Source organism: Nesoenas mayeri (assembly GCF_963082525.1).
Source record: "Nesoenas mayeri genome assembly, chromosome: 1".
NCBI lineage: Eukaryota > Metazoa > Chordata > Aves > Columbiformes > Columbidae > Nesoenas > Nesoenas mayeri.
Window position 1 is genome coordinate 89,872,933 of NC_137541.1, and position 24,589 is coordinate 89,897,521.

Here is a 24,589-nt window from a genome sequence, read left to right on the forward strand (position 1 = left end):
AGAGAGTCATATTCTAAAATATCTCACACTCATACCTGCATGTACACATCATGTAAAACACCCAGTTCCTCAGTATAACCTCCCTTAATAATGTTTGTCACAAGGTTCTTGCAGTTAAAGCAAGTCAGTTGTTTGTTTCAGATTTTTTAGTGTTTTTCACTCCAGAAACAAGAAAGTCTAGAGCAAATCCACACCTCATGTCTTCCTGGCTGGGGAAAAAAGCATATACCACGTTTCTGTGTGTTCTCTCCTTGCTCCTTCAGGAAGAGAGATTTAGCATTAATAAACTGAATACTGTGTACCATGTTCAGAGCAACGGCATTTGGGAATCCTGTGGCAGAAAAGATTTGTCTTGTGGCAAGATATTCAGAGCAGAAATAAATACAGTGAAGAATTGTGGTGGGGCAGCTGCAACTACCTTTGCTTTATTAGTGCGGGTAAAGTTATATTACCTCTACCTACCAGTTTCCTTTTTTGTAGACCTAAGCAAACAGTTTCCTCCACAGAGGACAACTCCTGAAAGCAGAAAGAAAATGCTGAAATAGACCCTGCACGGCATGAAACAACCATTGGAAATGTGTGATTTTGGTCATCCATTACATGGCAGATACCTTGGAAATGACACTTGGTGATCAGTGCCCACAGTGAAATCCCTGAGCATGAAACCCTCCTTCTGTCCCGACAGCAGGCAAAGCTGCCCTCCCCACCTCGCCCTGCTCCTCATTTCAGTTCCTGTCCCCTCTCCTAGCATGCCATTGTCAGGACTTTAAGAAATCAATAGGATTTCCAATCAAGAAGGAATTTCCTGTTTATTTTAGATTTTTAAACTATTTTCTGTAGTTACAGCATCTTCTGGTTGCTTACAGCAGAGGAGTTTCAACTAATCCAGTGTTTCAGCAAAATAGAATATTAATTAGTCCTCTTGCCCAGTTTCCAGATTGCAACAACTCAGTCTATCATTTTTTTGGCTGCGGGCTGAGCAACCACTGTATATTGAATTTGGGAGATAATGAGTACCTGATTTAAATCTGCTAATTCCACAGGAGTCCTATAACATGCAGTACAGCAACAGTTATCTATGCTGTAAGAACAACTGTGTTGAGACAATTTAGTGGTGACAATAATCTGGGATATCATGATGGTCACAGTTAAATCCATTCTGGAGTGTTTTCCTCCATAGAGAGCAGGGACTTGTGAAATGCTGCAGACGAAAAGTATGTGTCCCTTTCAGAAAAGATGGTTAACCCTCTTCTTCCCCTACAGTATCATCCCAAAATGATGACAACATGACATTGTGTCACTTTGCAGCTGCATGCAAGGCAGGGGAGCCAGCAGAAGACAAAGGGAGCATTTCCAAATTCCTCTGCACCACCCTGCTCTCAAGAGGTGGGGACTGAAATTCTTGAGAAGCAGCATATGCAAACAGTTGCTAAAACAGGAATGAGATGTCTAGTTTACAACACTGCGATCAGAAGGGAAAGGGAAACCGCAGCAAAACATTCCCGAAGCTTATTTTTTTCCCATCTGAATTTTTCTACCACCACGGAAGCTTCTCATTTCCAGTGTACAGCCTATTCTTCCCTGTGAAGGGAGAGAAATACATCCTGCACCTTCTGACCTGGCAATGTGAGACACAAGTTCAGGGTGGAATGAGCTAGTTCTGCCCTACAGCTAGCCAGTGACACCTTGCATGTGGTCCCCCTGCTTGTGCCCACATTTGTGCAGGTCCCTTCACACTGGACCCCTGATCTCTTCCGGGGGATCACCCAGCAGCACAACAGTGCTGCTGATATTATGGCAACCCTGAGAGTCTCAGCCATGCACCAGCATCCTGAAGCCTTAAACTCTGCTCAATTGCAATGATCACCTGTTCTCTGCTCCTCTTCTGCCTCTGTAACTATCCTAAAGGCAGTCCACTGCTGACTGAAATTACCTAAAGTGCGAAGGAAGAGAGAAGGGAAGGTGCAGTTAGAGGCAAAAGATTCTCCTCAGAAATAAACAGCTTGGAAGAGACCTTGGTGAGGGAAGCATGGACAAGGGAAAGATCCAGGCAGAGATACCAGGGGAGCAACTGCAAGCAAGGGAGAGAAATACAAGAAAAATGGGACAGGGGAGGAAAAAAAAAAAAATACGGTAAGGTGACAGAAAACACAGGGAGGAGAAAGAAAGGAAGGGGGAAAATGCACGTGGTGTCCCCAAGTTTGGGCACAGCACCAGAGTTTGCTGCTTGTTGTCTCATGAGCCCGGCACTTCGGGAAGGAGAGTATCTGTTTAGATTTGTGTCTAAATATAAACCCCGATTGCCTTGCCTCCCCCTCCTCTCGCCTCCCTCCCTTCCTCTCACCCACCCGCCCTTCTTCCTTGTTCGTCGTGCAGGGCCACTCGCTGTGCTCTGTCAGTTTTCAAGCAGGAGCTTGGATGTTACATACCCTCCACGGCGGCGCGATTTTGCCCTGGCTCGGCTGAAGTTTTCCCACAGATAAGAGGGAAAGGGGTGGGGAAGAAAGATTGCCCCGAGGACACCTCTCTCTTGCGGGACATGGAGGTAAAGAAAAACTTTTATTTCCACTAGCTTGTGACTGGCTCCTCGATCTGCATTAGCTCCACCTTGCAAAGGGATTTCTCACTAAAGGCAGCTCAAAATATCTTTTAGCAGTGGTTCAGATAAATGTCTCTCCCTCCCACCCCTGCCTGGGCCATACACCTCAGAATGTTTCGTGAGGTTTAGTCCAGATTTGGAAAACAGGGGGATGGTATGGGGAGAAATTACATCTGTGAAAGGGGAACAAGGAAAGACTGCTGCTTACTTTTTTTGTCTCTGAGGTGAGAAATATAGTTAAATTTTTAAAGGCATCATTTTGAAAGGAGGTTTGAAGAATTCAGTAAAAATGGGGACATAAGGAAAATGAACAAGCCATACAGGATTAGTAGGCTTCCTGGGGGCTGATCCCGACCCAACCCAAGCAGCAGCAGCTGTGATTTGGACCCAAAGCGATGTGTCCCCCCCCGTTCCACGTGGACTGAGCAGTCTCACTTTCATTATCGATAGAGCGTTTTGAGTCGATAAAGAGGACCCAAGAACTCTTGCTTTGGCGAGCTAAATGAGTAGCACACCCCCGGAGGGTTTCCTCTGCCCTTTTCCCCATGCTGCGTCTCCCATGCTTCAGGAGAGCCAGACCTCTTATCTCTGGGTGGGCACAAGGCTGTTGGGCAGGGGTGTAGAAGTAGGAGTTAGACTTCCCTACTATTTAATTCAAAGCCGGCTCCTGTTCAGCACCCTCTTGGGCAAGGCAGTTCACCTCTCCTTGCGTCTTTGCCCATTCATTTGAAATAGGAGTGATGGTGCTTGCTTTCCTCATGTCAGACCGGATTCACCAGCTTTTCAGACAGTTTTTTAAGTGGCAGAGTTAAAAAAAAAAGTATTTATTTTTAGGAGGGGCACAAGAGATAGAAAGGTGATTACAACATTAACAAAACCTCAAATGACGAAAGAACACTTTTGGTATATCTCTCAGCTAAACACAGATCTTACTAAACGCTTTATATTATCTTCCCAGAGAAGCCTTTTTCTGCATCAGTGCAGCCCCAACAGCAGGGGACATGCAACAAAGGCAGGGAACCATGTGCTTGAGGCACCACTACAATTTTTCTTTGAAGATTTCCAGCACACAGCTCAGCTGGGCAGTTCTGATAACGCCCAGGTGCTAACATCGCAGTCCTTGTTATCTGTGCTGACCTGCCCTCCAGGCGAGGGTAAAGATCAGGCACATTCATGTCAAGAAATGTCCTCAACAGACTATCTAAACAGATTTTGGTGTGGAGAAGGACCAAGCAGAGATCAGACCAACTCAGCACAGACTCCATGCAGCATGACAGATATATAGCTTTATAAAGGTTTTTAGGTTTGACAGAGCCTGGACCAGTAACTGTTAATGTTTGTTTTATTCTTTTTCACCATATAGTATCCTGTGATGTCTGGGAGGGAAAGGGGAGTTGAGCTTTTAATTTAACTGCTGTGCACAGAAGGCCACATATGGAGCAAAGGCTAAATGAGGGCTGGAGCAGATATTTTGTCATGTTGACAACACTCTCCCCCACCCTCTCTCCACACACAAGAGAACTGCACCCCTGGAGTATTTTCTGTTGTCTGCTGCAGCGGTGTTTCAGAGTAGAAAGGGACAGACCTGCCATTTCCTCTGGGAGACACGTGTGACAGGGCAGGTCTGACAGTCAGGAAGCTTATCTAAAGTATTTAACTTAAAACTTTCAGGCTCTTGATTCAGTTCCTTTACCTCTGTTTCCCACTCTTTCCCCACTTTACTTTGTTTTCTGATCATCTGTAGATTGCTGCATCTATTCTTAGTTTTAAAACAGCTCAACTCCCAAGACAAACCACCTCCAAAACAGTGGTTAATATCCCAAAGGTAAGAAGATAGTAAAACAAAACAGAGCTAAGAGCAAAGACTTGGGTTCCCACCTGCCAATTCTCTGCTCTGTTTCTTCGTGAGAGCTTTTAACATGCAGCATGAGCAGGACCCAGAAACTCACTACAGCCTTTTGCTTTAAAAAACAGATTTAATGGTCCTGTGCAACAGGAACAAGAAGTTTTGTCATTTCCCCAATTGCTTCATCTGTGGCAGGCAGGGCTGCTCTGTCCTTTCCTGCTGGCATAACTGGCAAACTCTTTGCTTTACTGGGACACATGAGGATTACCAGCATTAGGGAAAAAAGGGCAGAGGGCTGACCTAGCCAGCTGATTTCCATCACGTCTCTGGCAGGAAGTCCCTATTTTTGAAAAACTCACAGAAGCAAGATAGTTGGGATCGCTTTCTTAGAGTGGTTTTGTGGTTTTGCTGCTCCTTAGGGGCTGGTACCTACATTCTTAGCCATTCTGCTGCCAGAAGTGTGCCACATTGAAAGCAGTAACTATAACCATTTAATATCCCAAAGAAGGAGAAAAAAGCAGCAAAACGCCGTTCTTGCAGTGCATGTAATTTTGTGAATCTGCTAATCTTCAGGCTGATTTTTTTTTTTGTGGTGTGAAGACCCACTTCTTGATGCAGGATAGATCTGAGAATGTATTCTTTCCAGTGTTACATCCAATGGAAGGAACTTGAAATCATGAAGCTTGAATCACAGACTGTTAACATGAAGAGTTCATACCAAAAATCTGTAAAGCTGGCACTGGTGAAAGCTCAGCCACTTGTGAAAAAGCAGCCACTAAACCTTCATTGCACTCATGGTATAGAAAGGATCAGAAATTATTGTGTTAGTTTGTTAGTTTACACCTTCGGAGTTGGTTCAAGCTGTCTAATTCTCATAGCTGTACCAAACCTTGCTGAAGATGTTGCGAGTTAAGGCATCCACAGAAAGTGCCTGTGGCTTTTTGCATCCCTTTTTCAACAGCAGCCATGGCATTCCTCTTCCCAGCCTCTCTGCAGGAGCTTGGGAGCGTGGGGACATTTGAACTTTGCTTGCACAGCAAGGGGAAGCAATCCAATACTGAGTTTCTCTTTGGTGGCCCCCCATGTGTGATGGGTTCCCTAAGCTTAGAAGGTGCAGCAACCAGGTTTATTTTGTGAAGGCTCCTCTCTTCTTTGTGCCTACCAATGGATTTACTTTATTTCTGTGACATCTCCAGTCCCACGTCTTTTCTGCAACTAGCTCCTGCTAGACCTTCATTTTGCCTGTTGCTACACTGGCTCAGGAGAGGGAAAGCTTTTTGAGGCTGAGAGCAGTTCTCTGCTCACTTTGCCACTTCTCTTCTGGGCAACCTACTGGACATGGCTCCAGCCCCAGGCTCTGTGCTCTCCCTACACCACAATGTCCTCATCTGGGACATTTGGGGAGTGATGGGGCCCCTGCTCTTTTCAGTAAAGCTCCCTTCTGTGTCAGGTGAGGATGCCACAAAGAGGTCCTGGGTCCTCCCTCCTTCAGCGAGCAGCGGAGCAGTGTGGAGAAAATTCCTGAGTCCTCTGTTCCCCATCTCACTGAGAGACTGCAAAAACCTCTTGGGGTTCAAACACGTCCCCTCCCTCAAGAGGCAAGCTGAGAAGCCACTGCTTGCTTTGTGCTGTGGTCAGCCAGACATCACAACTGAGTACATTTCCAGGTCTAGCATCCCAACCGCTGTGTCCTTCCAGGACCCACAGGGGACGATACCTCTGCCCAAACTACAGGGCAGCTTGCTTTCATACTGTCCCTAGGAAAAGTGCACTAAGAATATGTGTGACCTGTCACCCAAGAGGACTCAAGTGGTGGGGATAAAGGAAAGGGTACTTGGTAGAGTGTAGCCAAGAGGGCTGACGTTGGTAACCTTTATTGTCCTCATAGCAGCAGGACAGTAAGCCATGCAGAGGTGAGCCAGGCTGAGCGAGGTCCCTGCCCACCCTTGCGGCTGTGGAGCCAAGACTAAGTACAAGCATTACGCCATGGTTAGCTCTGCCAGGAAACAATTTCCCTATCTCAGGAAGCTCTGCTGCTTGGCTTTCGTTCCAAAAGTTAGAACATTCCTTTTCCACTCTTTTTTCTTTTTGCTTAACAGAACATTTTAACCTCAAATATACTTGGTTTTGGTGTTTTCTCCCAGAATCATAAAAATGACACATTTGCACAGAGTGTCTGTGTAGACAAAGGGAAGAGTATTTAAATATGCTAGGAGAGGTACCATATGACCCCATTTTACTTCTCATGTCTGGGTAGATTTAGGACCTGCCTGACAGTAAACAGCATGTTTGCAGTAGAGGATCCTGGAAAGGATCAGGTTTGCCAGACTTCCACATCCCAGTGACTGGATGAGTCCTCCCTCTTGAAGGACGGAAGGGAACAAAACCAAACACCATGGGCTGTGCTGTGACCCTTTCTTGTACATAGCAGAGACCCCAGAGTAAATGGTTTGCATTTGCATTTGTGTCACTGGAAAGGAACGATTCTTCTGAACCCCATCTCCTTCTCACCTTTCATTGAGTATCCCAGGTCATAGTGATAGCATTTTAGAAAAGCCTCCTTTCCTGTACTCCACAGTCTAACTGGCAGGCCATGTTACTGTTGAGCAGCATATTATGCATACCCTCTCATACTATCTTATACATTCGCAGGATCTGCTTATCTGAAGAACAAGGGAAAACATCAGCATTGCTTTAGTGATAGGTGCTGCCAGGAAAATACTGGTGTTCGTCATGGAAATGACCAAGCCCATACAAACTAGGGATGGTTTTCCTTTCTGTTTCCACGTGGCTAGTTAACAGTTGTGGAGAGGTGGATGCTCCTTTTCCTAAAACACCAACTCTACAGCCTGCATTTAGGATCTGAGATGGCAGCTGTACCCAGCAGCAAGAGAACCTGTTTGGACGACCTGTCTGTTTTACTGGTGAAGCCTTCTTGCTACCTTGCTACAATACCACGGGGACACAGCTTGTCTTGGTGACTTACAGACAACTATATGCCTTTAGCAGTTTGCAACACAGCATGCATAAGGATGAATTTGGTCTAGAGACAGGAGATCTGTTGTGCAAGGAGAAGTTAGTATTACGCATTCACTGCACAGTTGCTTCACACCTAGTTATTGTCAGAGGCACAGGGCACTTCTTTCTTGTGGAGCCTGTGTAGGCTTGGATTTAAGTCTCACTTCATCCAAGCCACAATGTATCTAGCTATGAGTCTTATGCCAGAAATGTTTTTACATTAACATCAAGCCTGAGGCATATCTTTATGATATTTTATCATCACTATATGAGTCCTGGTAATGTACTGACAAAGATGAGGCTTATCTGCCCCATTAGTGCCCAATGAAGTTTTCGCTTATATTCATATATTCACTTATATTCTTATATTAAAACGAAATTAGGCCAAATGAGCACATCAGTTGTTAAAGCAAAGACCCAGACCTCACTTGTCAGATTGGCCCTTTTTCTTTCGATCTTCAGCATCAAATTTTAAAAGAGCTCAAGACCCACACAACAGACAGCAAGGTGGTAAGCTAGTTTTTATGTACAAGTGTCCTTACACAAACAAACCTTTTTACCCTTTCTGACACAGCATTTTGGTCAGTGTGGATGACTAGTGGCTAATCTGCAAAGGATCCTGATTTACTACTGCCAGCTTCAACAAAGCCACTGTTCGTCTCAGGCTTCTCAAATGCATGCTCTCAGCATGATTGGACCACAGCTCAGATTGTGCTTTTGTACAAGTAGATATGGCATGCAGTGGTGCTTTTCTGAGCATCTTGAAGTACTTCACAAAATATGGTCCTTTTCCCGTATGCTCTATCACTGAACCAAGCTACATGCTGCTTCTTAAGGCAAGAAATTTACAGGTCACATAGATCATGGTTTTTCAAGTGCAGAGAATTAACACATGCAGTTTGGAAAGCCTCAGTATCCAAAGGATGCAGACCAATTACTTGTTCAGAGAAAGACACAAAAATACAAAGGAGAGGGAGAGCTGATCAGAAGAATGGAGTTAAACAAGTCAGCGTGGCTTTTCAGTGAGGCAGGGGACAGTAGCCTAAAACTTTGAACAGAAAGGAAACAGAATTAGTTAGTACATCAGAAAAGCAGTACACCTAGGAATAATGGGATCCAATTAAAAGGAAAATTTATATTTCACTGGATAGCAGGAAAGACTTCTAGCAGTGAGGTGTGGCATTACTTGGAATAGCCTAGTGGAAACCGAATGTAGTGGAAACCTCTTTCCCATGAGAGATTCAAAAATAGACTGGACAGAGCATTAGAAAGATAATGTCAGGAGTGATCTTCTATTGCATTCAAGTAATAGTGTTGAGAGGGCCACCAGAGGGACAGGACCATACTGTTTCTGAAGCCCTTCCACGTATGGGGCTGCTAGCAGAAGCTAGTGGCTATTCAGCATCAGGCCTCAAAAGCATTGATGATTCCTTCCTACTATACCACGTTGTTCAAGCCCTGCAAACTTCTGCGTATGGGAAACTTAGGTCAAAATAAATTGGCATCATATCTGCAAGAGTGTGGGAACTCTTCTTTTTACTCCCTGTGTGAAACACAAAAGCAATTTTGTTTGTATTGTTTCTTCCTGTTTTAAGAATGGGTTTCTTTATCCTTTAACTGTGTACTGCAACAGCAGTCATGGGTTATTCAAGTCAATAGTCTTGAAATACCTTTCTGCTGAGTCCCATGTTTCCCTGATATAAGTTCAGATGAAATGGGTCCTGTTTTCATATACACAGAGTTCAGCTTGTGTGCCAGGTTTCCTAGGAATTTCACCCCTTGGGCCCTGCAGTGAGCATGTGTTTAACTTTTGAAAAGTGCATAGTGTAATTTGGCTGCCCACTTAGTCTTTACAAAGTGCTCAGATTTGTCAGCCCTGTGTCCTCATGAAAATCCAGTGTTTTCATTCCAATTTTTCAGGTATCAATTCCCTATTAGAGGCAGAGGGGCTGTCCATGCAAACAAATGAAGGGATGCCTACTGGTCCCCTAGACAGCAGATGCCTGTAAAGAGGAGAGTGGAAGAAAAGGGGTGGATTGCTGAAGTATGCTGGAGCATGAGTTGGCAGGAGACATAAAGATATCAAGTCAGACAGGTCACCCATACAGAAAGGAAACAGTCATAGCACCTTCTCTTTCATCTCCCAGCTCAATGCAAAGTTGTATTTTCCAGTCCTATCAGGAGTTCTAATCTCATGTAATATCAAGTCTTGCTCTATACTGCTCAAGAAGCCTTTGCCCACAGCCACCCAGGGGTTTCTTCTCAGCCCCTCTCCTCCTGCTTCTTTGTATGCACTGAGCACGGGACTCACCTTCCTTTACTCTGCCTTCCCACCACAACCTCCTGCCCTTGGCACTGGCATCTCACACTGTTCCAGTTCTAGCCTCAAGCAACTGGTGTACGTGACCCACCAGTGACACGCTCCATTACCAGGCCCTGCAGGGCTTTGCTCAGGAGGGTGATGCTCAAGGTCCAGTCTCACAGGATCCATCCCCCACTGCAGCTTCACACTCTGATCCAGCACACTGAAGCCTGCATCATCTACAGCAACTCTTCGAGCCTTTGTAGCAGGCATCAGTTTAGTCTGTATATTCTCAAAGGCAAAAGCTGGAAGGCTTTCTTTTTGTAACCTATGGGAAAGAAAAGCTATCAAGTAAAGAAACTGTCATACTTTATTTCTTCTGCCTCTGCTCTACAACTCAAAAATTGCTGGATCATTCTCTTGTAAGTTGAATATAATTTTTCTTTTCAACACCTTTCATTTTAAGGTCCATGAATTCAGTGACATTCTGGCCAGAGCTTCGTAGTGTTGATTTACATGCTGAGCAAGTGGCTTGTAGGCACTGAGCCTGCACTTCCTGCACACCTGGTTCCGGTGGCCCAACTTTAACCTGGAGAAACTGTGCCTGAGGTTGAAGGAACTTAGTCCCCATTCTTGCCACAGAAGGAACATGTGAGAGTTTCAATCGGCCATCAGGAAAAAGAAATAAAGCACTGAAGTAGGTAGGGTATTTCAGAGCTCTTGCAAACATTGCATTTCTCCTTTACAGCATTTTTGGGAGAATTTTGTAAGCAGGTTCACTCTGAAACAGAGATAATTATCGTTCTCAGATCATAGAAAAAAATCCATGTTAGAGGCTAAGCTGCAGCTCGAGAATTACTTGTAGGCGTCTTCCTTAGGGTGTATAGTAGAGTCATTTACCCGTGGAAATCACTCAGTTCCTAATGCATCATGAGAGCTGACCCAGACTGGGCTGAAAATTCAGACAGGAGTTTTCAAGCATAACTGCAGATGGCAGCTACCTGGATTTGTTTGCCCAGTGTAGGGCCTGCTTTGCAGGCGCCTCACAAACTGGAGACTCCAGACAGAGCCGAAGAGCGGGCAGCTGCCAAGAAAGCAGCTTCACAGACCCAAATCCTTGGTGCCACTGGGGCCCCTGAGCCCTCCAGGGTCCAGCTTAAACAACATCTCTGTGGATATACCTTAGTGTTCACACCTCAAGCTGTCCGCTAGCTGCATGCTTACTATCACTTTCCTCCACTTCATATCTGTGTATCTTTTTCAACTAAATTCCTGGCTCAGAGAAATATGAACCTCCTTCTCTGACCTGTCTGTATCCAGTGTAGACCTAATCTAAAAGCAATGTGTTTCAAAGATAGCACAGGCCTAACTGATGAGTCCTGGGAACTGCAGCAGTTGGGAGCTCCACGTGGGCGCATTTACCCCTCTGATTTTCTGTTCCCAGCATGATAAATGAAGAGGAATTCAATCCCTGTGCTGCTACAACTAGGCTGTCTCTAGTGTTGAGTTTAAATGAGGTATAACTGTATACTTAAATAATTTAATGGAAGTATTTTGAGTTGTACCTGATTCTTACATTCTCTGTATCCCTTCTTTGACAGTCCAGTGACTTCAGTTTCTAATTTGAACTTCTGAATAGCTTCAGATTAGAAAATTAATGCAGGCTGCACACGCCCCTGCTCGAAGTTCATCCTCTTTAACCATTCTGTCAATCCAAGAGCAGTCCCTTCCTCATCCCAGCTGAACCATCTTGCATCTGAGTCTCCTTCTGTTGAAGTTCAGCTCGTTTCAGACCTCTACTAAAAATGGGGCTTTTTTCCTCATGCCACTTGAGGCAAGCAAGAGAGAAGCTAAACTGAAGAGCAGCTGGAAGGTGACTTATCAGGCTGAGCTGTTTTCTAATACAGGAGCTGGTCCATTCGCTCAGCTGTTTTCTTCAGAGCAGCTGCCCAAGCATCTCTGTGTAGGTGAGAAGAGAGTGCAGCCTCGCATCGTGTCTGCAGCTACAGTGCTATGCAAGTCACTTAAAGCAACAATATGATTCAGATGGTTTAAAATAATTATTTTCTACAAGGCACATTTTAACCAACAGAGAGCTGCTCATCTCAGAGGCCTGTATCAGGTGATAACCATGGTTCATGCATCTTATTCCCCGCTCTCATGCCCAGCCTTCCTGGCCACCTCTCTCCCCTGTGCCGTAGTCGAGGAGATGGCTCCCATGAGATGGGATGCACCTGACTGCATTACTTCCCTTCTCCCTGTGGGAAGCCTGGAAGGTTTTGCTGGTTGTTCCTCCATTAGCTCACCCCTTATCCTTCTAGAGCTGTGAGACCTCCAGAGAACAAGGCCTGGAAGTACACAGAGAGAGGCACCTATTAATTTGGGGAGAGTTGACAGGCTGTGTACAGTTCCCAGACCATTAAGAAAAACAGACGTCTGAGAGGGAAACATTGGGAAACTGAGAAGTATCCTGGGGAAAACCCCAGCCAGGCATGGAGCTCTGTACAAGCTGCTGGTGCAACAGCACATTAGGCAAGCAGCTACATCTCACAGTGGCCATCGCTGCTGTTTTTCATACTACCATCTCGCTCCTCCGAACCCATGGAAGCATTTGCTAGTGGTACAAGTATCTCACAGACAAATCCCAGATACTGGTTGTACAAGCTACTACAGACATATGGGAAGCTATATGCTCCAGTCCAGCCAGACCAACATCCTGGTAACAGCTGTTGTCAGCTGTAGATTAAGACATCAGCATCACTCTACTAGAGGTAGACAACAGCCATCAGCTCTGAAGTTGCATGTCTAGACTGTCTATGGATTCCTGAAACAACAAAACCTCATCAACTTGCCTATTCAATGCATTATTTCTGAGAAATAACTCCTTTCTTTCCCCCACATACCTTTCACATATAAACTCTATATTTTAAGTATCTGCAGTAGCTCAGATCTAGTAACAACCAGGTTTTCAGACAGCATTTGTTGCTAGAGGGCTCCCATGAGATGGAAAGAAGAAGTTAAAGACAGGACTATGTATCCTGCCTGACACACCAGAAAAGCCAGAGGTCTTCCTGAGCTAGGTGGAAAGCTGTGTAGGTGTTCATCTGATTTAAGTTTGGAGAAATGAAAAGTGATGCTGCTTGAAAGACAGTGGGCATCTTCAGTTATTTAGGAAAGTGGTGCATTGGCCCTCAGATGACACTGAACTCCTGCTTCCAGGTTAATGCCCACTAGCCTCCTTCATTGTGACCTTCTTTGAGAGAGTAGCTGACAGCTATATTTGCCTGGGCATTTCAGAGTAAGGAACCTTGTTTTCAGCATCCCAATCTGGCAGCACTCGTGTTTTAGATGCACAAGGTATTTCCCTAAAAACACTTAGAGTTATTGTAAACTTGATGGAAGAAGACAGCAGATGTGTCACTAGTGTTCATTTGGAGCAAGGGAAGAGCGCTGCAATATCAACATCATTCTTTTAAGGCCAAATGCTCTTTAGAATGGGCAATAAGAATGAAAAGTAATTTTTGAATCTGTTTGTTCCAGATAAATACAGCCAGTATTTCTAAAACAGACATATTGACTTGAAGGAAATAGCAGGACATGGAGTTCCCCGGTCTTCATAAAGGGAGGAGACACATTGATCTAATCTTCTAGTAGAGTCAAACTTAGTGATGGCAGAGATCTTTGTTAAACTAGTTGCGTCTTTGTATCTCGGTGTTTAAGGTTACTGATGGCTCACAGTTCCAGTTGGCTGTGTATGGGATACCACTGGGTAGTAGTTAGATGGTTTGAAATACATTACCACCTACAGTAGCCAGATAGTAAGCCATCAACTTCTTAACCTTCCATATTCTTCTTTTTGTTTTCTTGAAGCTGTAGAATCTGAAATATCTCAGCCTTCTCTAAAAGAGTATGTCTTGGCCTCATCATGCCAGAGTAATTATTGAATGGAGACACTAGTGCACCCTGAAGACTCAAAAGGGAGAACTCTGTGTGGTATGTTGGGCCTTAAAGCCCAGCACAGATGAGTTTTTGAAGTTGCACCGTTTCAGGTGAGATGAAGACCCCTCTTGCATGGAGCTGCTCCAGAGGAAGGCTGCCATACAGCTGGTGTAGGCACAGCCTTTCCTTCTTTCTCCCCTTGTGTGGCTGGGTATGACTGCATCCAGCCAGATATCAGCTTTATCCACAAGCTTTTTCCTGCTGCCTGAAATTATTTCCATGTTGGCTGCCTGGCCTGTCTGCAAGCAGCTGTGTCGGGCTTGTAATGAGGCAATTACATGTGCACAGCCCTTTCACAGGAAAGGCTGAGGCCGTTTCTCCTTAAATTGATTGGAGGCTTATCTGTTTCCCCTGCTTTCCCAGCCAAACTGGTCACCTTGTCTGTAGGCAACTGGCTTGGCTGGCAATGTAGACTTTTACCTCCCCATCTAGCCCTCCTACCCTTTCTTCTTCACTGTCTGCAAGCAGACATTGTCATGTATCTTAAAAACCTAGTGATCTTGATGACCACTATCTCTTCTTACTGTACATGGCATGGCTTCTCTCCCCTGTAGCATCAGGTCTCACTGGTACTTTACAGCCTTTTATTTCACCTTCCTACCTCTCATCCCAGCCTCCTATCTTCTCATTGCAATAGGAGTCGCCTTGCTGTTCCAGTAGCTTTTGGGCCTTTCCTCTTGCATATTCTGTCTTCTGGCACTATTGTTACTCCTTTCAACATTTTTGAGCTTCTCCTTTCTCTTACGCTGGTGACTTATTGGTCTAGGGAAATCCTTGTCTGACTCTGCTTGCTGTACATGGAGAATTGTTCGGGCACAGCCCTGCAGCTGCAGGCAGGAAGGGTAAGCTGAACAAACAGGGGATGCATGTGACCGAGATGTGAAATCTGTTCTCTCGCTAGCAAAGCATCTTCAAGACATCCTTATAATCATGGTGGATATTATATATTTTTAAAAAATCTTTAGAAAACAGGCCAAAATCCCATTAAAAAGATAGTTCTTTGGGAGGGAATCCGTCCTTTGTGGGTGCTGGACTTCGTCAGGACTTGTTTAGGACAAGTTTTGTGGCAAACAGGTCATCTAAGTTAACGTGTGCCCAAAGTACTCTATACAACACAAAGTCCAGCTGGCTACTTCTCATGGATACAAAGGTGAAATCCACATGCCTGGTCTGGGTGTGTGTTCATATGAAGCTGTGGCTGGGCTAATGCTCGCTTGGGTGTGAGCCCAGAACCAAATGAGCACAAGTTATTGTGTCCTAGATCAACCACAGGACAAATGCAGAACTGACATACTGTAATCAACATCTTCAGCCTGGGAAAAACCCTTGCAACCACTGCCTGACTCAACTGGTTCCTTCACTTCACCAGGCAGCTGCCTGCTTGACATTAAAATTCAACCAGTGCCTGGGTTGCTTCTTCTGTACAAGGCTGGGATCATCCTGCCTGACCTGTCCATGGGTGGTCTGCTGCCCAGACCAATCTGACATTAGAAATTAGGCATTTCTCTGGTACATTCCCCCTGCCCCAGTCCTCATCTCTCCTCTCCACTCCTTTCACCAGGAGAATACTCTGAGCGTGGAAAAACACAAGCAAACAAAATCAGACATCTCACAAAAAGCACTTCTCACAGAAAAGGAAACAGTGATGCCCATGTGTGGCTGGAGGTTTCTGCAACCACCTCAGCCAAGGACTCCCAAAACACTATACATACACAAAAATTACTTGATTTATGTTTTAAATGGTCTTCCCTGAGCAGCAAGTCATGGCTGAACAGCCGGGTGCCTTATCCAGCACAGTGCACAGCAGAGCCCAGAGCTGCTCCTGCCTCCACAGGGGACGGGCTGAGGTTACATACGTTCTGCCCTGACACGGGCACACTGCCCGGCAGAGACCAGGTGCTGCAGTTCGCTGCCTCTTTTGGTAACGACGGCACTTGATCAAACCTCTCTTGGCAGCCTTTGACAGACGCGAGAAGACACTTTCTCAGAAGTGAATGGCCTGGGCTCCTTTCTGTTCTCAGGGGCTGTGGCCTCCAGACTCTTTGGTCTGTCTAGCAAAGGATGATTTTTTAATCCGGTGCTTAGGACAAGGCTAGGGTGAGCACTTGCCAGCCTGCCTGTTAATGCTGTGCCAACACGTAGCAAAGGATTCCAGGTTCCCTGGGCAGAGGGGACCACACACACCTCCCTGATGGTCTGAGTGCTCTCCTGACAGACAAAATCCTGGCTGCCCTCAAGACCAATTCTGTGGGGTATGCAGCAGTGGCTGCATATGCATCAAAATGGACTAACCTGTACATTGCCCTCTCAGCAGAGGCTCCTAACCATGCAGGTTTGAGGTAATGCTGCTGTAATGAACTGGCCTGTGCAGCGTTGGGAACATGTAGGCACTAGGCAATTGCCAAATATTGTCATTACTAAAAGGGACACTCAAGATCTCACTTGTACCTTTCACAGTGATATTTGCTGGTTTTGCTAATCTCACCAGGCTGTGCTTAGCAAGTGCAGGTCGGGCACTCCTGAGAGCTACATACCATGGCACAAAGAAAAGAACAGCTTGCCATAAATCCAACCTGAAGACTAGTGCGAGGAGGCTGGCATACCCTTACTATATAAGGGCCTTTCCAGACTGGACTGTTGATGTTAGGACACATTACTAATGAACTACACAGAGGCAAACAGGAGGCTGCTTTCTCCACTGTGTGCCCAGGAGGCTGTGAGGACAGCAGCAGCATTCCCACCTAATCAAGTTAAACCGGGACTTCATGCAGTGACTCTGATGAGAAGAGATGTCTTTTGGAAGATGTGAAGAAAGTTGGCATTGGTTCCCACTGTCATGAAAAACGATGCAACATAAAATGAGCATCGCACCCTCTTTGCTGGGAGAGAGGCATCAACAGCAAAGCAAGGGATTTCTCAGAGGGTAGGTCAAAATAACAATTATTTTAATCGTAGTCACTCTCTGCAACAGAAAGCAGTTAATGTATGCACCACTTCTAATTTCCTGATGCCTACAGATGTTTCCTATAATTCTGCTTCGAAGGACACAGCTCCTCGCTTGCACATCTGGCAGTAGCTGCTTTCTGCTGCTGTCTCCTCCCTCCCCACACCAGCTGGCTCTGCTGACAGAGGCAGCCACAGCATCACTGTGCACCTGCACTTGCGATGCTCTTGAACCACAACACTTAACTCCAGCCGCTACCAGTGGTCTCTCTTGCCCTGGGGTTTATTCATGATAGTCATTTGCCTTGATGTGCTGGAGCTCTAGGCAGGTGTGAGGTTACTTGGAAGGAAGTGCCAGAGAAGAACCCTGAGCAAGCTTCTGATCCAAAGAGGCAGCAAAGCTTTCTTGAGAAAAGCCTCACTGCAGCCATTGTTCTAATTATCTAGGCCCTTTTACACATAGGCATGGATAGCTCAAACCATCAAAAGAAGGAAAACCAGCAGGACCTTCCCCTCTACTTTTAGCGGGCAAGGCGGGGAGTACAATGAACCATTTCTTCACAGTATTGCGGCCAGGTCCAACGCAGTGCCCCTTCCTTTGAAAAGCATCTGTCCCTTTACTAGTTTCTGGCTACATGGTACCTCCCACCTCCATTCAATTCCCGAATCTTGCTTTTGTGAGCCTTTAAATTTGTCATATGAGTCTCTGCAGTTTTGAAATTACTGCACTGTATTTGGGAGCTGCTTGCTGTCTTCTAGATGAAAACTGCTCATTGTTGCTGAACTGGAATATCCTCACATTACCCTTTGGGCGTTACCTGACTGCCAAGATGGCAGCAGTTCATGAGGGAACTCTCAGAATGAGAAAATCAAGACCAGATCACTACAAGTCTGGAGAAAAATGTTCCCCTAAAGCAAACTCTTTCCAAACACAGGGAAATTTTACATATTTTTACCTATTTTATGTAAAGTAGGATTTTCCTGCCCTTTTTCCTAAAAACAAACAAAAATGCAACCCTCCCTTGAAGTCCACATTCCTCATACTCTTCTGCAGTGTGTTTACAGTCAGAGCTCCTTCCTCTTTTCACACTCATTATAGCTATGCAGTAGCCTTGCAGTTGGATTCAGACACACACTCATCCAATGTTCATTCACCTGTGGTGACATAAGTGTTGTCCTAGGTACCACTTCTGAGGAGGGATGTCGTACTTTTCAGAGTTGTTCTTGTGGCTAACTTATTCACAGACTTTAAAGAGACAGGCTGGCAGTGATTTACACTCAGGCAAGAAGCTTGCTTTCCACTGAAAACATTACAAAAAGTTTGAGAGGAGACCTGAAATCTCTGTTCCTGCGACATGCATTTCGGTAGCTGTAGTCAAATCTTTTCCAGGGCTGCTGTAAGAGCTCCTGTTTTCATTAAGACTAGAACTGAATAAAGCTGCTCGAGATCACTGGGCTCTAATAATACTGGCTGCCTTGAAGGCAGCATGTCTAATCAGGAGTCCTTACCTCCTCCTGCCTGCCTGCAAAACTTCCATGTTTAGTATTTTTCAAATTTTTATTTATTTTTTAAAATTTCTCAATTAGTGAGCACTCACTTATCTGAAGGAAAGCAGAATGGGCAGCTACATAGAGATACGTACAGAAGAGATGTGTGCCTGAGTCAGAGGAGTCTTAAGCCCGTCTTTGGGGCCCAGGAGCTCAGACTGATCCCAGCCTAATCTGAGGTCCCATTGTTTTCACAGAGTGTTCAGAAATCTGGAGCCCAGGCTCCAGCATTCACAATACGTTCCCACAGGCTGCAGATTGCTTTCCCTGGAGCTGCAAGATTGCAGATTGAATCTGTTGCATGTGACATGGAGCAGATGTGGAGGCCACTCCGCACTAGCTGAGGCTCGACCTTAATGTAGAAAAAGCTGTAGCTTCAAGTGCAATGGTTCTGCACAGTTGTGCACGTTCTCATGTGAGAAAGACAGAGGCTTACCACTAATTCATTTTGTTGCAAGTCAAACTAGAAACCTGTTTGCACAACCTTTAAAATGCCAGTCCTGCAAATAACAACCAAGGATTTTGCATGCAGAGCGTGCTGGGATCATCATTAAACACCTCAAAATACCCATTATACTCTTTCACAGCCAGATTGCATGTCCTGATATCAGAATATATCCAGAATTCTCTTTGAATTTTCCAAATGCAAATCTTAACTTTCTTTGTTCAGCTTTCTGTTGTGTTTCACTTCTGGACCCTGGCAGTGGGGGAGCCAGAGCAGTCTGAGGCCAGTTATTCCTCTTCGCCGAGCCATCTGATGGTAGCTTGGAGGAAAAGGATGAGGACTCTGTGCACGCTGCCTTTCTTAAAGCTCACAAAATTCTCATCTGGGATATGAAATGGAGGTGTTTAGCTTCTTGGAAAGGTTGATCAAAGAAAACACAACAGTAAGAAGTAGAAAACTACTTATTTTCTAGCATTTAGGATGCATCTAGAAGATCTGCAATGTATTCTGGTTTTATACTCACCTGGAAAAGTAACTGGTATAGCTCTGATACACAAAGTTCACAGAGCTAGCCTAGCCCCACCAAAGGAAAGTGCAGAAGTGGCTCACACAGTAGCTTTTGCTCTGGTGGAGCACAGCACAGTAATTATCACTCCTGTTCTATAGTGAATGGTGGGAAATGCAGGTAGGGGCCCTGTCTGTGAATCCCAGGGAGCTATGCTGACACAATGATGGATAGGACTGGCTCTAAGGTATCACAGAGCCACAGCTGCTGCCACTTCTAGCTGTGGCTTTTGCCAATATTTAAAATTTACCACAGATAGACAAGGACCAGCTTCATCGCCAGATAAGATGCCAAGTGAATAAATAAACTATGTAAATTGCTTCTGAAACTTATTGCTGGAAGGTCTCCAGTGACACTGATTTGTGAAGAAGGGTAAAGAGAGAGATGGGAAGAAGGATGCTTCACTGGGATGGAGAAGGGTCAGTGTAGCAAGAAGAGGTTTGTTTATTCAGGGCTTACATCTTGGGCTGTGTTGCTTCTTGACCAGGGGGCTCAGCACGTTGCTGGGCCCCAGTTGAAACAAATATTGTGAGGTTTCCTTCTGGGGATGTAAGAAAAGGGCCAAGGTGAGTGTGAGCCCCCCACTCCCTGGACAATCTGCACTCTGCCTGCACTGATGCTTTCGCAGATCATGATGAGAGGGAGCAGGCTCAGATCATGGGTAGCAGCCTCTCCTGGTTTTTGCTGCCCAGTTCCTTATGCTGTGATTTCAGGTATTTTCACACCCTCTTGCCTTTCAGTTTGGTCCTTTGGGGGAGTTTGTGTTTTAAACCTGCCCTGCTAACTTACCTCTCCTGTCCCAGTCTGAACAATGTTCCCCTTTCAGTGTAATCCTGATGCCACTGATGTACTTACATGGACACAGATAAACGAAACTGTTCAGATTGTGTTGGCAGGAGGGTGCAAATTGGGATCCATCTAAATGGTACATGCAGAGAGATGGCTTTGAATAAAGCTACAAACCACGTATTAAATTTTTCCATCAGTAAACTGGGTCCAATACTAATTAAAAGCTATTATTGAGTTTTTTAAAGTTCATTTAAAGACTAATTCCTTATGAGCTGCCCCACTAATCTTATCTGCACTTATAAAATGTGAAAGCGAAAATAACTGGTGCCTGTAAGAAGAGGCTGAAAATGAAAATACAGTTACCTATTTACTGACTTTGAACAGACAAAACCAGTAGCATATTTATCCAGGTAAACCTAAAGTTGTCTGTTCTGTGCTATTCACTGCTTTAAGGCTAAAACCCACACCCAGGGATCCATTCCAGGTTTCTTTAAGTTATCTTGCTTGAACAGTAAATGAACCTGGGATAGAAAACGATAGGCTGGTGGACTGGCCTCTTTGGACAAGTGCCTTTAGAACAGGTACCAAAGGTACTCTTAACTGAAGGAAATATTTTTTTATTTCAATGCATGCAGACACATTACTATTACGTTTTCCATCATTATTGAATATTATTGTGGCCTTTGAAAAGGTAGGACTGGTCTGACATACAGGTATGTTTGGCTGGTAATGATATGCATTTATAATGCATTCTTCAAAGCATAAATTCACGTCCTCTGCAGATACACAGGAACCGTGCCTTAGATGATGTACCATGTGAATATTCAACAGCCTTTTGCCTCCAGCTGGCCTCAGCAATTGAATAGAAGGTAGGGCAAGGAGAAGGGATTAGCATCTTGCCTATGGAAATGGTCATCCCAAATTGGTGGGGCAGTATGGTAGTAGCTAGTAGTGTCATCATGTCTCCCTTGCTTGATCTGCCAGCGAGTAGGACATCTCCAGGTCATCAAACCCTACCTCTGCAAGGGAGTCTTTTCAGGAGAGAGGCTACAGCACCTCACTGCAGGAGTAAGAGACATTGACTCCCCTCCAGCCCTCGGGAAACCCTGCAGGGAGACACGTTTTCCCCTGCACCTTAACCTGTCATTCCCAAAATGTTGCTTTGCTTGTCAGGAACAGGTATTTGAGAAGTTTGAGAATGGTTCTTTTCGGCCAAGCTGATTGCAAATGAGCTCAGTTATGCACCTCTATCAGATTAAGGCTGCGCTGCACCCCGCGCAAGCTGAGAGAGTTACCCCAGCGTACACGGTATAAGCTTTCCCATGCAGACAAGGCCTGTGACTGGCTGGCTCCTCAAATCCTGCATCTACCTTACTGAAAAATGAGAGGGGCAGGAGTCACATCTGGGAAGGTTTTGCAAAGAGAGCAGGTCACTTACCTTCGCAGGGCTGTGCCAGATGGGGAAGAAGGGGTCAGCAAGTGGCTCCATTCCCTCCTGAAATCCCCTGCCTTGGTAAGGGCTGACGCTTTAATTTCAAAAGAAACCGCAGCACTGCTTCCCAGAGTTTCTTGCTGGCATACAGGCAGAGTGTGATGATGGTTTATTTTTACTTTAGTTTCCTCCCCACAGATGTGCTCCCCATCTCTTCCTTAGCTGAGCAGGTCCTACAGGCTTTATAGAGCTTTGCCTCTGCCATCCAGTGAGGAAAACCTGCTCCCCAGCCACCCGTGCAGCTGCTGCTGCTTGAAGTGGGGCTCCTGGAGATCTCTGACATGGTGTTTGTGGGGCTTTTGTGGATGTTTAATGGAAACTTCTTCTGAATCGCTCAGCGGCCAGTAATGTGCTCCCCGTGATGGTTTGCAGGCGCTCCCTGAGTTCACAGCCTGCCCTCAGCTACACCTCAGGTGGGAGGCAACAGATCTCATGGTGAAATACCAGTGCCACAGACCGGGAAAGCCTTTACCAGCAGGCATGCAAAAATATGATTTTTCTGTCATATCAGCCCTCTGAATGGGGTGACACATAAAGATACAGTTTCCTCAGCCCTTGGCTGGAGCAGTAAAGGGAAGTGCTCACCCCTGCTCCTGCCACCCCCCATCCTCTCCTGTCACAGCAGCTCAAACGCGTGTCAGGCTGTGCTGCAAACTTGATTGCTGAAATGATCTGGGTTAAAAATAACCTTGTAAAGAGTTAAGGGACGTATTTTTAGCCCAGATCATTTCAGCGATCTAGTTTACAGCACAGCCCCACAAACTCACATGGCTACAAGGGAAGGGGGTGGGGAAGGAGGAAAGGTCAAGGGAGAGTGAGCAGTTTGAAACACAAGCTGTCTTTCTGCCAAAACCAGGACCTTATGAAACTGCACCCCGAAAGCACTGACCCTCTCTTGTTTTCATCTAGCATACTGGCAACTGCCTTCTTGTGGCGTAGTGTTGAGAGCTGGGTGTTGAGGATCACTATTTCTGGATCCTGTTTGTGTAATCAAGACACTAGCCCTGAGCCTCAGGTGCCTCATTATGTCTGCCTCTGACACACTATATTTGTCATTATTTTTGCCATATTTGCCTTTGCTGAGTTAGATGGCATGTGCAGCAACAACAAAAAAACCCAGCCCTGGGGGTCATGGAGGAGCTTTGCAGAGCTTGTTCAAGCACAGGGTATGGAGCTGGCACAACAAACTGGTGTGAGACCAGGCTGCAGGGAATTGTTCTGCAAAGCTCTTTAGAAGCATGGGAGGGATGTGCAGGTCAGGGACTGACCTCAAAACTACATCTAGATGCAGCTGCATGAGAATGGGGATGCGAGGTACACAGGACCAGTACCAAAAATTGTGCCAACTGTCACTGATTTCATAGCCGCTGAATACTCCAGCCTTGCAAGATGCTGTGGAGCACTTGCATCTCAGATAAAAGGTGCTCTTTCTGGCCAAAATATCTTAATTGCAAAAGCCAACATGTCAGAGGATTCATAGAGGAGGGAAGGAGAGTAGGACAGTACAAATCACTGCTGTTATTCAGCTGGTATTTAAGTGCTGTTTAAGCCAAAACAGTCCTCTGTTTGACAGCTAATAGACCTTTGCTCTTTTCATCAGCCAAAACAGGTGCACAAATCCAAACCTGAACTTCTCCTTCTTTATCTGCTTCTGACCCGCACTGATACCCTTTCTGACCAGCATTTCCAATAGCATGCTATGGACAGTGACAATACTGGTGGGATACCAATCCTGTGAGATGGAGTCATGATAGCTTTCAGTTGCCAGTGTGTGGATCATGACCAAAACTGCTACCTGAGTGCTGTCTGAGCCAGTTTTGCACCAGTCCCAGCAGGACATTCCAATTCATCCTCAAAGCCACCCCTGGCTTTCCAGTTTTCCCCACAAGTCTTTGCAGTTTTGATTTCATAAGAAACTTGTTGTCTGCAGTGACACTACCCACCTGTAGCTCAAATCCATGATCTTCAAGAAAAGCTCTTTGTGGGTACCCAAACGGGATGCACAGAGAAACTCTTCAGACTCTAACTCTTTTCTGTGGGCCTCAAACACGCATGTTCTTTCACCTGGTGCCCACGGTGGGCTCTAGCAGAGCTGGCAAATGTCATTGTGCAAGGTAATGACATTGCTGTATTGAGCGGTCTGCTCTGGGAGACATTACTCCTGTATCTGGCAGCCTTACCAGCCCTCGCATCTTCTGGCACATTAAATAGCCAGTGAAGTTGGACTGTGCTCACCAGAGCTGACTGTGCCACAGGATCCACGTGTCTCAGGTAAGAGAGCTTCCCAGCTGCCTTGAAAAGATACAGCAGGGGTGGCATGGGACATTTCTATGGGGACCTGGTGGTGTTTCCACCAGGTAGCCTGTGAGAGAAGCGAGGATCTCTGCTAAAAAGAATGTCCCCCCTCTCTCCTTCCCCCCCGCCAGCAGTCTGCAGAATCAGGGATCTGTGGGCAGTTTTGCTTTCACAGCAGAGGCAAGGACTCTGAAGCAAAAGGAAGGAGAGACTTTAATGGGAAGCTTGAATTACCATGACTGTACCTAACCCATGAATAAGGGCAGCACTTTCTTCTCCAGTGCTGCCAAAGGGACTAGGTTCAATTTTAAAAACAGATGAAGAAATACAGAGTTGAAAAACATTTTTGAATTTACTCGATTTTGTGAACTTATTTGGAAGAGGAAAGTGAAACCCCTCACAAAGAACTTGCTAGTTACACTTCCTGTTCTGCAGACAGCTCCATGCTTACGTTGATGGTATAATTAAATTCCTGTTTTGCTGCTCTGACATTTCTCATAGTATGCAATGCTTAGACACTTATTTTTATGGAACAGTAAAAGACGCTAGAGCAGCGGTCACCAAATTACTGTTGGAGTAAGTCAGACTTACTTTTAGCTTGCTGGTTTTAGCCCATGGAGGCTGACCATGCTTCTCTTCTGAAAAGAATCAGCAGTCGGCTGCAAAGAGCACAAAATTCACATCTGAGTAATTTCACCATTTTTTGCCAAAAAAAAAAAGGCAAAAAAGCAGGGCTGTTCCTCCTCAT

At 45.5% G+C, this 24,589-nt stretch overlaps 1 protein-coding gene across 1 annotated transcript in view; it reads left to right on the forward strand.

The window, feature by feature from the left end:
* The first annotated feature begins 2,509 nt into the window (after positions 1-2,509).
* Positions 2,510-24,589, forward strand: part of RCSD1 (RCSD domain containing 1) — a 34,608-nt gene continuing 12,528 nt past the window's right edge. The window contains exon 1 of the mRNA XM_080359598.1: positions 2,510-2,545. Coding sequence (XP_080215724.1) covers positions 2,540-2,545 — 6 coding nt within the window. The 5' untranslated portion in view covers positions 2,510-2,539. The remainder of the gene's footprint in view (positions 2,546-24,589) is intronic.